General features: G+C 36.6%; 1 protein-coding gene across 1 annotated transcript; it reads right to left on the bottom strand.

Moving 5' to 3' along the window:
• Window positions 1–3,359: 3,359 nt before the first annotated feature.
• On the bottom strand, window positions 3,360–8,288 carry LOC107816861 (3-epi-6-deoxocathasterone 23-monooxygenase CYP90D1-like). The gene is made up of 8 exons (XM_016642604.2): window positions 7,900–8,288; window positions 7,138–7,462; window positions 6,487–6,636; window positions 6,117–6,365; window positions 5,557–5,646; window positions 5,268–5,453; window positions 4,821–4,942; window positions 3,360–3,839 (listed from the first exon to the last, which is right to left on the bottom strand). Exons 1-8 carry the CDS (start codon window positions 8,127–8,129, stop codon window positions 3,737–3,739), a joined length of 1,455 nt encoding a protein of 484 aa, XP_016498090.1. The 5' UTR covers window positions 8,130–8,288; the 3' UTR covers window positions 3,360–3,736.
• Window positions 8,289–15,602: the final 7,314 nt, after the last annotated feature.

Here is a 15,602-nt window from a genome sequence, read left to right as displayed (position 1 = left end):
AAAATTCCCTCATTTCACCCATAACTCTTTCTCTCTTCTCTCTCTCTCTCTCTCTCTCTCTCTCTCTCTCTCTCTCTCTCTCTCTCTTCTCTCCGCCGCCGCCGCCGGAAATCACCCACCGGCGGCGGACCACCTCCAAACACCTCCAAATTAACACCATATAATCTCCACAACCTCCTCTTCCCATATCTCCAAACCAATTCCTTCAAAAACCCTCAAACTCCTTGAATTTTAGATCTAAGAAATTTTAGCCGCCACTTTTTGGTCCAAATTCTTGAAGCTCCGGCCAACACCACCCTACAACACATACATGAATGGATAGAGCTCCACGAGACCTATCTTTTCCTACCATTTCACCCCCAAAATCCCCGTCGCCGCCGGCCCGCTCCTCGCCGCCACGGCTCCACCGCCTCACCACCGCAAACCCCCATTTTAGCTATTTTTCGACTCAAAGACACTCGTTTCTTTTGGCGAGATGCTGAAACGCATTTCATTCTAGCATCTACCCCGAAAGAAACATGCGTTTCGGAGTTGGGTAGTCGCCTTTTAGCATCTCCGGCGTCTTCTCGTGGCTCGAACGGCTTCAAGCATACTTGTTAGGTATAATCGTCATCTCTTTAATTAATTTTTATTTTATTTTTTATTTAGTAGATTAGTTTCTGATTTTTTTTATTTTTTCTGTTTTGGTTATTTCTTGTTAATTAGAGTTTCAAGTTAGGTTTATTTAATTAGCTATCTCTATTTAGTTTAGTGGTTTGTTAGATTCGTTATTGATTTAAATATGATCTTTAGTATATTAGTTAAATCGTTCACTTAGTTAGCCGATTATTTAGTTGTTGTTAGTCTTTGTTCGATTATTAACGATGCTCGTTCTGTTTTGAGCATTAGTTTGTGAATTTAGTTGTTTGTTTAGTAATTAGTTTGCACAAATACAATTCATTCCCATCAAGTTGGTTTTAATACTTAGTTCAATTACGTTTTTAGTCTCGTCTATGCTTTGTCAGTTCATAGTTGTCCAAGTTTGATTTGTGTTGAGCAAGTAGTTTGTTGTTGATGGTTAAAATCTGAAGTTTAGTTTATTTTATCACAAAATAGGGTAATAGTAGCTTACTTTTACTAGTAGGGTAGCTGAAAGGACATTTTTTCTCCTTGCTTCTCACACATCAGATTTTCAGGTTGTCCTTTCACCTTTGGGACAGACCTTGAACAGTGTTTTAGCACACAAAGTCAGTCTTTTGGACAAATTTTTGGTGAACCAAAATCTGTCCAAAAATCTAACTTTATTTGCCTATTGAAAGGGCTGCTTTTCTCCTATAAAAGGGACTGTCTTACACTTAGAATGCAGAGATCCTTACTCACTGAAAAGGGTGACACTCTATCTTATAGTGAGACACATCTTGGAGAGTTGCTAAAAGACATATATCTTTGAGAAAAATCAGCAGCTTAATACATATAACAAGCTGAAATTTCAGTGTTTTGTGAGAATTATTTGAGTGCAAAAACCTCGAAAAAAATAAAAAGATCCCTTAGGCAATTTGTGAAGTTGATAGCTACCAGTTTCAAGCATCTTTGTTGAGTTTTCTGGGTTGTCTTAACACTTGAGTTGTTGCTGTTTCTACTGTATTTGCTGCTGAGCTTTTTGTTGCTGCACTGCTGTATTTTATTATTCCACAAACCATGTAACTTTTAAATTCTTATATTGCAGATTCTTGATGATAATAAGAAGGATTTGATCCCGGTTTGGTTGATAAAACATATTAGATCTGATTTTGTTTCAAGATGAATGTTATATTAGTGTAATCATCATGTAAATCTGTTAAAAATTAGTTAAATTATCGTTTTCTTCTTTATATATGTGATTGAAATTGTATTCTGTTAAGATTACTTAGTTTAAGGAAAAGATAAAGACCCCACTTTTAACCGTGTTTGTTTAGTTCGGGCTCTTTTCCGTGAGTTACTTTCATGGTTCATGTATAATTATCTAAGAAAGACTTCTAGCTTCAAATATTTTGATGCTTTGAATTATAGTCAACATAATATTATACTTAATATAGTTCTTCTCTTTAGCATTGAAGTATTACCGTTTTTTGTAGTTTTTATATTTAGTCGTGGTTTTTATGTTGTTAATGCGTGTAGTTTGATTAGTGCCATGATTGGTGTAGATGAGTAGAAATATTATGTTAGTCCTTAAGAAATAGTTGGTTAAGAAGATAAAATATAATAATTAGCATGTAAGTTTCTTTTATGAAAAAAAAATTAGTTTGGACATCAATGTAAGAAGCAATTTGGGCTTAGAAGAATACTTGTTATTTTGTTTGTCTTGGTCATCGAGACTCTTAAGCAACATGGTCCAAATAAGCTAAAATTTGTATGTCCAATGACAATAGAAAGCAAGATGGGCATTTTCTTTAAAACCAATAAATTATCTTTTGTTAAATAAAATAAGTGGCCAAATACCATGAAAGCTTAACATAAGCTTACCCGGATTTAATGTCTTGCATTAGTAAAAATTATTTTTAATAATAATATTTTTTTTTCCAGTCGAACAAGTAATAAATAAAAAAGAATCGCTTTTTAATTAATTTAAGCGATAGGCAATTTTAGGCACGTTTGAGATGTAGACCATGTGTTCATACACGGTCCTTGGTCGATTTTGTTTTTAATAAAGTAGTCATGTGTGCATTCCCGCTCCTTGACTTTTCAATATTAATTGTATTTAAACCATGTGTACCGACACGTTCTTTGTTTTAGTACATATAATCAAATAAGGACTTTATGTGCTTGCACGCTCCTAGGGCAAAATTATTAATTATTAAGCAACACTAGACAATAGTAACTTAAGGCAAATAATACACACTTTATCCAAAACTAATTCAAGCCAAATTTTAGTCAATAAAAGCGACCGTGCTATAACCACGGAATTCGGGGAATGCCTTACACCTTCTCCCCGATTAACAGAATTTCTTACCCGGACTTTATTTTCGTAGACCAATAATAATAGAGTCAAATCTTCCTTTGATTAGAGATTCAAATAAAAGTGGCGACTCTATAAATAAAATAATTCATACTCAATTTTGTCACTTTAATTGGAAAAACCCTTTAATCCACACAATATTACTTTGCGGGTAGAAAAAGGGGTGCGACAGATATAGAAACACAGATAGCTACAGTTATTTAAACGATTATAAATAGTAATCAACTTTTAATTGAAACCAGACGGACAGGTAAAACTCACTCTAAAGCTTCCAAATTAAAGTGATTAAAATGATGCCATTACAACTTAGTATATGGCCCCATATATAGACTCATAAATGGAAAGCGATAGCTGCTTACCAAATATAACATATAAAATATTTAGTTTATAGTCATAAATTGATTGGCCCTTTTGGTCACCTTTTCTTTTTTATATATATAGCATTTGTACAGATTACAGACAAGAGGTGGAATATGAGAGTGGAAAACAAGTAAAATCAGTGAAAATGTCTAATGGGGTCCCAGAAAAAGTATAAATCTAAATACTGGAGTGTGTATATATATATATATGTGTGCGCGCAAAAATTCATAAGAAAAGGACAAATTAAATAGTCCCTCCACACGTGTGTTGCAAAAGCAGCTGCTTTTTCTCTAGTATAATTCGTTACGTTGTACTTGTAAATCTTCTAATGTGTTGAGTTCTTCTAACATGTTGATGTTGTTGCATGATCTTTTCTTTACTAATTGGGCAGTAGTTGAGTGTCTACTCTGTTGTTGTCTGCTCTCTCCTTTTAATCCAAACTGGCATTCCCCTCTTCATTCTTACAGTTGGAAAGTTGATAATGGAATCCTCCTCAGCCACCCACCTGCAATTATTATGTAATTTTTCATGCATTCAATTAATGCTATCAAATTTGGCACAAGCCCAAATGACTCACCCAATACGTCCAAGGTTAGATTGGTTATTGACCCGCCATTTATTAAACTCAGTTTATCTTAACCCAATCTATCTCAACTCATTTAAAGTTGGACTGATTTTTAGTCCAAATTAATCCATGAGTAATTTTACCAAAATATCTTAGAAATAATTTTTTTTGTTTGATACGTTATATATGACCATAACAAAAGAAAAAAATTCTTATTTAGTAATTATACAATTCATAAGAAAATAACACATATTAAGCAAAGCTTGATAAGAGTTGGGCGGGTTGGGTTATTATCCAAATTTTAGACAATCTTGACCCAATCCATTTTAGCCCAAGTAACTTTCGGGCGGGTCATTTGACCGGCCCAATTATTGACTCAACCTATTTTGACCCGCCCAAAATTGACACAACCCGTCCATTTGAGTATTTGATACCCCTACATACAATATAATTAACCAAAATTCAGCTTTTATTGGTACAATTCATAATTGCCCGTATGAATATTGTGTCGAACAGAAAACTTGTGAAGTAGTAAAATATCGATTTGAGACCTAATTTGATCTTCATATAGTTCTCGAAATATTTTCTTACGAAGTTTTGTTATCTCTAGGATCTATAACCGCTTCCAGTTTAGATGGGCACCTGACAAATATATACCTATATGAATTAGCTTATCAACTTTCCAAACATAGAATCGGTATTGACCACACAGTAAGAGTTTTGGAATAAATAAAAAACAACTAAATCTTCTATCCTCAAACAAGCTAAATCGATATATATATATATATATATATATATATATATATATATATATATATATATATATATATATATATATATATATAACATCATTATAATGGACAGTTTAGGGTTGTGGTCAATTGATATACTTAATTAAAATTAATCTACAGTAAAAAGTACCTGAATTGAGTAGTAAAGTGGTGGAGGAAGATAGAAGCTTCAAGCCTAGCAAGGTCAAGCCCAGGGCACAGCCTTTGTCCACCTCCAAATGGTGTGAAGTTATAGTTGTTCGTTTCCTTGTTCTGTAATCATCATATTACAAAAGTTTAAGATCCAAGTTACTAAAATATTTTTTTATATTATCGATGTATATAAGTTAAATCAAAGTAAAATAATTTTCCCTCTAGGAAGAAGTTGTTCGCAAGGCAAAATACATAAGTAGCCACCTGAACTATGCATCAAATCCCTCCTTATACACTTTCTGACGACAAATATCATTTTACACACTCAACCTTTTCAGAGTGCGTCTAATAGCGATTTGGTATATAATTCAGTTGGCTAATTAAAATTCCACGAAATCAATCTCATCAAGAATTAAACATACTAATTTAATTTGTTTGTGCTTACTTGCCAGCGCCAGGGATTAAACTGAAAAGGAAAGTCATAGAGATTATCATCAAGATGAACTGATCTAAAATATGCCAAAGCACACCATCCTTTAGGAATTAAATATCCTTTTATCTCCACATCTTTCACTGCTTTCCTCATTACCCCTATTATTATGTTTCCCATTCTTAATGTCTCTGATATCACCTATAAAAAAAAAACAATTCCAACTATTCATCAGTTTCTTTATTATGGCAAAGTTATGTTTATTACACCGAAAAGTTGAAATACTATTAAAAAAATAACTTACGTTTTGTGTAAATGGTAAGGATAAATAATCGCTCCACACTAGTGTTTCTCCTTGCTTTTCTTTCAGCCTCTTTAATGTCAGGTTCTCCTCCTGTAAACCACCATGGAATTAAAAAAATAATTCTAGTAATAATTAAATGGAAAATAATTGCCATTGATCAAAAGAACTACAATCAAGTACGAGTCATTCTCATTAATCATTATTAGTAGTAAAAAACATGAAAAAAAGAAATTAAAAGGTGTTGATAAGTCAGTTTTTGTCGTGACATATATGATATATACTTTAACCTATATATATTCAACTGGTATATGACAAGAGTAGTTGCTCTAGCGGTGAACACCCTCCACTTCCAACCAAGAGGTTGTGAGTTCAAGTCACCCCAAGAGCAAGGTGAGAGTTTTTGGAGGGAGGGAGTCGAGGGTCTATCGGAAACAGTCTCTCTATCCCAGGGTAGGGGTAAGGTCTGCGTACAAACTAACCTCCCCAGACCCGTATATATTAATCCGTTGCAATGGATTCCTCGTTGTACAAAAATTCTTGCTAAGAACTATAGTACATACCGTCAATTGTTGGAGGGCAGCAGGGCAATCTGAAAGGTATTTTATGGCAAGAGTAATAAGGACAGGAACTGAATCTTCTCCAGGTATCATCAAATCAATCATATTATCCGATATTAGATTATCTGTTAGTTCTTCACTTGTATCATTTAGCAAAACATCAGCTACGTCTTCACTTACTGTTGAAACAGTACTCCTGTCCCTCTTTTCTTGTATTATTCTTTGGATCAATTTCACCATTCTCTTTTTCGCCTGAAAACAAATTAGCAATTCAAGATTCCGTTGTACAATGAAAAAATAAAATTTCGTAAATAAGTTTTGTATTCAGTCAAATATCATCGTATAAAAATGAAAGTAAATTAGCATAACTTGCCTGTAAAGAGCGGTGAAGTCTGCTTCCAGGAATATTTATTGGCAAAGACATAAGACCAGCTATGAATTCTTGAAATTGACTCTTTAAAAACTCCAATTGGTCACCTTGATCTATTCCAATCAACGCTTTGACTAACACTTGGAAAGCAATCTGAACGTACCATAAAGCAAAAGTTTAAAGAAAAAACATGAAAAGGAAACAAAGTTGAAATTAGACACATTATTATAATTATGTAAACATAATTATTACAAATGACTGCACTTTTGCCAACAACATAATTCATCCAATTTTAGCATAAACCCACGATTTAGGTCATAATCATTAATTTTCACTGTAGGAAAAGCTTTGGACAACGAATTAGTCGGACTGTAATCGTCCTCTTACACACCCAATATCATTTTTGCCCTTCTCCATTTAGAAGAGTTTAACTTCTACTCACTTAATTAGTCCGATAAAATTCTTTTTACACTATCAGATGTTTTAAAAAATAACAATAAGTAATGGGTCAATAAAAGTGAAATTAATAACCTGAAAATAACATAAATTACCTGTCACAACACTTTGAAATATACTAAAAAAATTCTATTAGTGCATAATCTTGAAATAAGATAACTAAATGGTTAAGTAAGAGGCAGGGAAAAGGAAACTAACATTTTTAGCTTGGTCTTGAATATAGATGGGGCAATTTTCATGCCAATTAGCCATAGATTGTTGAACATACTTTTGCATGTCATGGGTAATCCGAGCTTTAACATGAGGAGACTTGAAAAAAGCTCCAATTAGGCCATGGATTCTCCTTTGCAAACTTCCATTAATGAGCAAAATGGAGGATTTTCCCATGAGTTCAGTTAGAGATTTTGGATAGAAAGGCACAAAAGTCTTTGCATCACTTTGAAGAATACTTCTGTTAACTTCTGCATCAGTTGAAACTATTGTCGGACTTCCAAATATATGTGACTTGAACACTTTTCCATACCTTCAAAATTTTCCACAGCCAAAAAGCAAAAATACGTAAATAACATTTATTACATAGTAATTAACAGACTGATCATAATGACCCAATAGAGAAGATTCCTGTGTGTTTGGTACGATGAAAAATATTTTGATGTTTGCTAGCCAGAAAATATTCTTACTGTTCTTACTTTTAGGCAGAAGATATTTTTTCCTTGACAGATATCCCAACTCTTAACATCATATCACAACTATAAACGGCACATAGACATTATTACCAGTCTTTAATAATACGTAAAAAGCTTGCTAATATTAATATCAATCTTTAGTATAATGTTCTTTGGAAAATATTTTCCACTCTCCAACTAAAAACTACATAAATGAGTTATTTTATATTTTTTCGAAAAATAACTTTAGTCGTATCAATCACACTGAACAACGTATGATTTAAATTAAACTTACATGTGGCGACGCTTGTCCATAAAGCTTTCAGGGGAATCAGAGTAGGCACAAGAGATGAACTCTAGGGTTTCTCCGATGAAAGGCCATCCAAGATTTCCCAAAGGAAGTTGAATTATGTATATTGATGATGTTGGTTTGATGATGAATTTCCTATGAAAAATGATGATTAATGTTGATATTAAGAAGAGGATTAGTACTGTTGCTAACAAACTCCAAAGGGTACTATCCATCTGAGAATTTTTCTTCTTCTTATGTTTGCTAGATCTTGGCTAATGATTTTGACAATGGTTTTGTAGATATGTGTATTATTTGTGAGTTGTGTTTGAACGTTGCACACGCTTTTGTGTATTTTTGTTGTTTGGAGTAGGGTAATTGGTGGGGAGGGAAAAGCAGAAAGAGGGTTTTTTTTAAATCTTATAATATTCCTAATAATTGGAAGTGTGTACTTGAGTAGTTAAGAAGCTTTAGTTGGATGAGTCATGATTCATTAGTAGTTAATTGCATATAATATGGCCTCTAAACCATATTCTTAGAAATTAATTGACGTCCGCTAATTACCTATGTGCTTGTCTATTTTTTTTAAAAAATTAATTGTATCTTACCTTTTTTTAATTCTCCTTTCATCCCTTTGTTGGAGTAATTTGTTAGCTAATAGACAAGCAAGCGGCAAAAGGGATTACTCTGATGGTCAGCACCCCCAACTATATTTGGCAGAGCCACATACACTCAAAGAGTTGTCAATCGATACCCCTTCACCGAAAAATGACACTGTATAGCTAGGTAATATTTTTTAAAATATGTATATATACTATATAATGACATCTTTTGACTTCTTGGTGAGTTTGTTTCTTTATATTTTGACTCCCCTTAATAAAAATTTTGACTTCGCCACTTATTACTACTACTATTTTTGTTTGGCTCCAGCTTATAGGCCATAGCCATTTGCTAGAATTCTCCAAAAGTGAGAAGGATTAATTAATTAATCTCTAGGTAAATCATTGACATCTATTCTTGATTCTGTGTGGATCTCTTTGGACTCTGTACTTACTGAGAATTGTGTGATATAAATCCAGTGATTACTCACCAACGTCCACTAATCATTAAAAGAGTCTAGGCATATGATTGTATGGGAAGGAAAGAAGGGTAGGATAGATTCTACTACACCACCGCCTCCTCCAGAACCCATTTGTGGTTCTTTTGGACAAGTGTGACGGAAATGTGTGTTTAAAAAAAAGAGTGACATTTTTATATATAGCGCTCTTTTAAAGAGCGCTATACTTTTATATTTATATAGTTTAGATTATTTATTTGCTTAAAGACTAGTGCCCTTTTAGCGTAGTAAAATGTAGAGCCTTTTAGCGTAGAATTCTTATAGTTTAAGTATCTTTTATACTGATTAGATCAAACACAAACTCTGTCCAATTTACAAAAATTAATTATTTAATTTACAAAACAAACATACAAATTATAAAAATATTAAAATTGACACACATAAAAATTCAGGATAGCTTGGTGCTACTGGGCCTCAAATATCGAGCCTGGAACCCATAGGTATATACTCTGTCCAATTAAATATTGTATAATTATAAAAAATAATTATTTAATTTACAGATCAAACATACAAAATTACGAAAATAATAAAATTGACACATACAAGAACTTAGGATAGCTTGGTCCTACTGGGCATCAAATATCGAGCCTGGAACCCATAGATATATACTCTGTCCAATTAAATATTGTATAATTATAAAAAATAATTATTTAATTTACAGATCAAACATACAATTAATGTTGTTTAATTTACAGTAGACGACATGGACGTGCCGCCTATGCATCCCGGACCTGTCTCCGATGAGCTATTAGTATTACAGGGCGATCATAGGTCTGCCCACGTATGGGAGGGAGAGTTACTGGCCCAGACTCTCCGCGCCAGGAGAGTGGATGACATGTGGAATTTTATGAAGGACATAGATCTCCATCCCCGTGTAGTCCAGCGCCTGCGGGATACGGGCTTCTACAGAATTTTGGAGATCGGGCGGGTGCAGCTCGACTAGTCTTTGATCACGGCCCTGATAGAGCGGTGGCGACCGGAGACGCACATTTTCCACCTGCCCATTGGCGAGGCCACTATCACGCTGCAGGACGTGGAGGTTTTATATGGGATGCCTGTTGATGGACTACCCGTTGCACTGCCTCAGGCCATGAGAGAGATGACGCGTGGGCAGTATTTGGACATGCTGCAGCAACTCACTAGTTCCAGGCCACAGGATGAGACTGCACACTCAGGGGCCAGTCGCATGAGTTTGATAGCTATTCGACAGCATTTGGAGATATTGCACCCCGACATCACCGGGGAGACAAATGATCTGCATATTCACCGGTATACGAGGTTGTTGTTGCTCCTTCTGTTGGGGGGGTCTTGTTCCCGAACACTTCGGGGAACCTAGTCAGTGTAACGATCCGACCCGTCGTTTTGAGTATTAAAATCCCGTTTTCCCATTTACTGCTCAATTTATGCTTTACATTTGTTATGTGACTTGCCGGGGGTAATTGGTTCGGGTCCGGTAAGACTTTTGAATGATTTGGAACACCAAGTTCCAAGGTTTCGAAATTCAGTTGAAAAGGTTGACCAGATGTTGACGTATGTGTAGTGACCCGGAAAGTTTTGCTAAGGAAATTAAGTTTTTTTGTGGCGTCGAGGTAGATCAAATAGTACAAAGGTTGTAGAAATAAGCTCGCCGCGGCTCAGACTTTTTGGGTTGAACAATGCACCATGAAGTAAAGGAAAATTTTGGTAGAAAAATACGTTTCTGCGGTCCATTATGCGACAACATAATCATTCTGCGGGCCACATAATGGCCGCATATGTGAGACAGAAGAAGGCCAGTTTGGATGAAATCTACGGTCGACTATGCGACCGCATAACTGTTATGCGGTCACTATGCGACCGCAGAACAGGTATGCGGGCCGCATAGTGACCAGTTACACAGACAGATGTCTGCTAGTTTTGGACACCGATTATGCGACCGATATGCGGTTCACATAACCATTATGCGATCGCATATGCAACCGCAGAACCTGTTCCGGAGCTTTATTTTTCTGATTTTATAAACCCGACCCTATTCTTATAAAACACTATTGGGGGTCATTTTGAAGGGTTTCATCTAATATTTTAGAGAGAGAAAGTGAAGACTTAGTCATTTATCCATCAATTTCTTGTTCAAGGTTTGAAGATTTCACAAGGAGCTAGGGCTTCAAAGAGGTAGGAATTTCTTTCCTCAATTCTTCACTTTCGGGTTTGGAGTAAAGAAGGGTGATTTATCAGTTCTTTATATTCCCGATAGTCCTTTTAATCTCATAATTGTTAGTCGCTTAGCCAAATCACTTAAATGCTCTGTTTTATTTCTTGATGACATTGTTTTTATGCAAGAACGCAGTACAAGGCGGATCATTGGTATCAGGCGTGAATCAGATGGACTTTATTACTATCCTTGCAAAATCACATGGACTCACATCTTGTCTTCCTTCGACAACTTGTCATGTTAATGATTCACCATATTTATTACATAAACAGTTGGGACATCCCAGTTTGTCAAAACTTCAAAAAATGGTACATGATTTATCTTACTTGTCCACCGTAGAGTGTGATTCATGTCAGCTCGATAAGCATACCCGCTCCCATTTCCCTCAGCATCTTGATAATTGAGCAGAGTCACATTTTACTTTAGTCCATTCAGATGTTTGGGGTCCTAGTCGGGTTAGTTCTACCTTGGGATTCCGCTACTTTGTCAGTTTCATTGATGAATTCCAGGTGCACTTGGATATTTTTGATGAAAAATCGATCTGAGTTGTTTTCTATTTTTGAGACCTTCCACGCTAAAATTCAAAATCAATTTGGGGTTTCTATCCGCATATTTCATAGTGATAATGCCCTAGAGTATTTGTCTTCCCGATTTCAGCAGTTTATGAACTCTCTTGGGATTATTTATCAAACATCTTGTCCATACACATCCCAACAAAATGGGATAGCTGAAAGAAAGAATAGACATCTTATTGAAACTGCTCGTACCCTACTCATAGAATCTCATGTTCCGTTGCGTTTTTGGGGGATGTAGTTCTTACATCTTGCTATCTTATTAATCGTATGCCATCTTCAGCCATCCAGAATCAAGTTCCATTCTCTGTCATGTTTCCCCACTTACCTTTATTTTCTCTTCCACCTCGTGTCTTTGGGAGCACATGTTTACTCCAGGAAAAGATAAGTTAGCTCCTCGTGCGTATTTTTGGGTTACTCGAGAACGCAAAAGGGATATCGATGTTATTCTCCTAACCTCCAGCGGTACCTTATGTCTGCTAATGTTACCTTCTTTGAAACCCAATCATACTTCACAGGTCCAAGTAATCACTTAGATATTTATGATGTGCTACCAGTTCCTTCTTTTGGAGATTCAGTCACTTTCTCTAATTCATCTTCCTCTATAACTCCAGCTTCACCACCTACAGCTCCAGTTGTAGCTCTACCACCTATAGCTCTAGTTCCACCACTTAGTACAGTTTAACCTTCTACAGCTCCACCTCTCCTGACTTATCATTGTCGTCCGCGCCCAGCATCAGGCGCAACTGATTCACGTCCTGCACCTGCCCCTGCTAATACTGCGGATTTGTCTCCTCTTAGTCAACCGATTGCACTACAGAAAGGTATACGGTCTGTGAGAAGGCACGAGAGAAAAAATGTTATTGATATTAGATATTCAATACAATACAAAAGATCCTTATTTATAGCTATACTATACAAGGACATACTACTCCTATTCCAATGTGGGACAAGACTACACTATATACATAGCTGTAAACTAACACGGTCTACACTTAATCCTAATCCCCATTATGTTGGTTTAAGTTACCATCGTCTGTCATCACCCCATTGTGCATTTGTGTCATCTTTATCCTCTGTTTCCATCCCTAAGTCTACAGGTGAAGCACTGTCTCATCCAGGGTGGCGTCAAGCTATGATTGACGAGATGTCTACTTTACATACGAGTGGTACTTGGGATCTTGTTTCTCTTCCTTCGGGTAAATCGATTGTTGGTTTTCGTTGGGTGTATGCAGTCAAAGTTGGTCCCTATGGCCAGGTTGATCGACTTAAGGCTCGTCTTGTTGCCAAAGGGTATACTCAAATATTTGGGCTCGATTACAATGATACTTACTCTCCCGTGGCTAAAATAACATCAATACACCTTTTTTTATCCATGGCTGCTGTCCGCCATTGGCCTCTCTATCAGTTGGACATTAAGAATGCTTTTCTTCACGGTAACCTTGAGGATGAGGTTTATACGGAGCAACCACCTGGTTTTGTTGGTCAAGGGGAGTTTAGTGGCCTTGTATGTCAGTTGCGCTGGTCTCTCTATGGTCTAAAGCAGTCTCCTCGAGCCTGATTTGGTAAGTTCAGCACAGTTATTCAGGAGTTTGGTGGTTCAAATGAGTAAAGATTGGGTTGAAAATGGTAGAAATCTTCATAGACTTTAATTGAAGATTTGAGGCTCGAGTTGATGTCGGATTTTGGTGAAATTTGTATGGTTGGACTCGTAGTTGGATGGGCGTTCATATTCTGTAACTTTTGTCGGATTTCGAGATATGGGGCCCACTGGCGATTTTGAGTTAATTTCGGAGTTTTCGTTAAAATATTGATTTCGTTAATTAGATGAGTCTATTATTGTTGTATTTATGATATGTAATTAATTTTGGCTAGATTTGGGCCGTTCGGAGCCGGATATTCGTGGGAAAGGCATTGTGACCGATTGATTGAGCTTGGTTCGAGGTAAGTGGCTTGCCTAACTTCGTGTGGTGGATATCCCCTTAAGATTTAGAAATATTGTGCTATGTGAGAGCCGTGTACGTGAGGTGACGAGTACGTACACGGGCTAGTTGTGAAGAAACCCGATTTTCTTACTGAGCAGCAACATGTTTTTCCTGTTATTTTGAGTTATACCATTTTAATGAGTACTAATCTATTTTCATTATTAATTGAGTTATTCCAATATGTGTAGCTATCATGTTTAGTCTAATACAACATGTCTACGTGTCTTAATTGTTTTATGTGAATTATATGCAACATGCTTAATAAACTTTCTGCTTCTTCCCTGACTGGTACTTAGTCTAAATTGTGAGAATTTCGTGATGTAGTTGTATTTCTATCATTCGCGCTGTATATTTACTTTGGGACTATGAAACGGTATTTCGAAAGATCTCCATGTCTTGCATATTTACTTTGGGACTACAGAACGGTATTCTGGGAGATCCCCCTGTCTTGCATATTTACTTTGGGACTACGGAACGGTATTCCGGGAGATCTCCCATTCACATTTATTTTGGGACTACGGAACGGTATTCCGGGAGATCCCCCTGCACGTTTATTTTGGGACTACGGAACGGTATTCCGGGAGATCCCCCCTGCACATTTATTTTGGGACTACAGAACGATATTCCGGGAGATCCCCCTGCACATTTATTTTGGGACTGCGAAACGATATTCCGGGAGATCCCCCCTGCTCATTTACGTTTGGGACTACGAGACGGTATCTCGGAAGATCCCCTGTTGTGTTTCTGTGTACTGAGCTGTTACCTTCTATGATTTCATTGTTGTTAAATTTCAGCCTTTATTTTATTGCGGTATTACACTCTATATTGTTTATTTATATAATTACCAGTAGAGCCCTGGCCTGACCTCGTCACTACTCGACCGAGGTTAGGCTTGGCACTTACTGGATACCGATTTGTGGTGTACTCATGCTACTCTCTCCACATATTTTTCGGGTGCAGATCCAGGTGTACCTTATTAGCCGCACTATCAGTGAGTCGGGACAGCTTTGGAGACTTCAAGGTATATCTGCCGCGTCCGCAAACCTCGGAGTCCCCTTCTACTCTTTCTCATGTCCATTATCTTCTGTATTTTTCCTTGTTAGACTCTAATGTATAGAGACACTAGATTTTTTCTTCTGTAGTTTGTGATTCACGATGTTCCAGGTTTTGGGATTTGCTGTGTATTTTTGAACGGTTAAGTGTTAAAATTATGTTTTCATTTCATTATTCCGCAAATGTTAGGCTTACCTAGTCGTAGAGACTAGGTGCCGTCACGACATTATACATAGGGAAAATTTGGGTCGTGATAGTCAGCTTGCGATTTCTTCATCATCTTCAGCTGCTAGATGATTTACCCCGGTACAGCTGGGGTGCTGCTATTCTCGCCTACTTGTACAGGCATCTGTGCCGGGCAAGCATTGGCACCCAGCATGACGTATGTGGATTTTTGCCGCTTCTACAGGTGACAACATATTCGAATACTTTGTTCATTCCTTCCAATTCTATCTAGTCAAAAATTATCTTATACTTTACGTCAACTTTGTATGTTAGGTTTGGGCGTGGGAGCGGTTCCTGCAGTTGCAGCCACCTCTACCACCATTACCTCCGGATATATCACCTCCGTTTCTCCCTCTAGCTAGGAGGTGGGTTCTCCGGCGTGGATATGTACGAGATTACGAGGCTCGGCATAATCTCCCCCTTTGCAGGGATGTGTTGGATATGTTGGAGGGCGCACAGGTAAATGTGTACCTAAACTTACTTAGTATAGCTTCACATGTGTTTCACATACTCACGTTTTCTGTTGTTATTTGATAGTTCATCTCTACACCATATAACGACGACTT

This window comes from Nicotiana tabacum, chromosome 4, assembly GCF_000715075.1.
Source record: "Nicotiana tabacum cultivar K326 chromosome 4, ASM71507v2, whole genome shotgun sequence".
NCBI lineage: Eukaryota > Viridiplantae > Streptophyta > Magnoliopsida > Solanales > Solanaceae > Nicotiana > Nicotiana tabacum.
This window is presented reverse-complemented; position numbering and strand designations above follow the sequence as displayed.

What these genes read in the sequence shown, in the direction of transcription:
- LOC107816861 (XM_016642604.2), bottom strand. Translation starts at nt 8,129, where the DNA reads ATGGATAGTACCCTTTGGAGTTTGTTAGCAACAGTACTAATCCTCTTC. An exon ending in CCTTACCATTTACACAAAAC is followed by an intron (nt 5,454 to 5,556) that starts GTAAGTTATTTT and finishes TTTTTTTTATAG; the next exon opens with GTGATATCAGAGACATTAAG. An exon ending in TTAATCCCTGGCGCTGGCAA is followed by an intron (nt 4,943 to 5,267) that starts GTAAGCACAAAC and finishes TGATGATTACAG; the next exon opens with AACAAGGAAACGAACAACTA.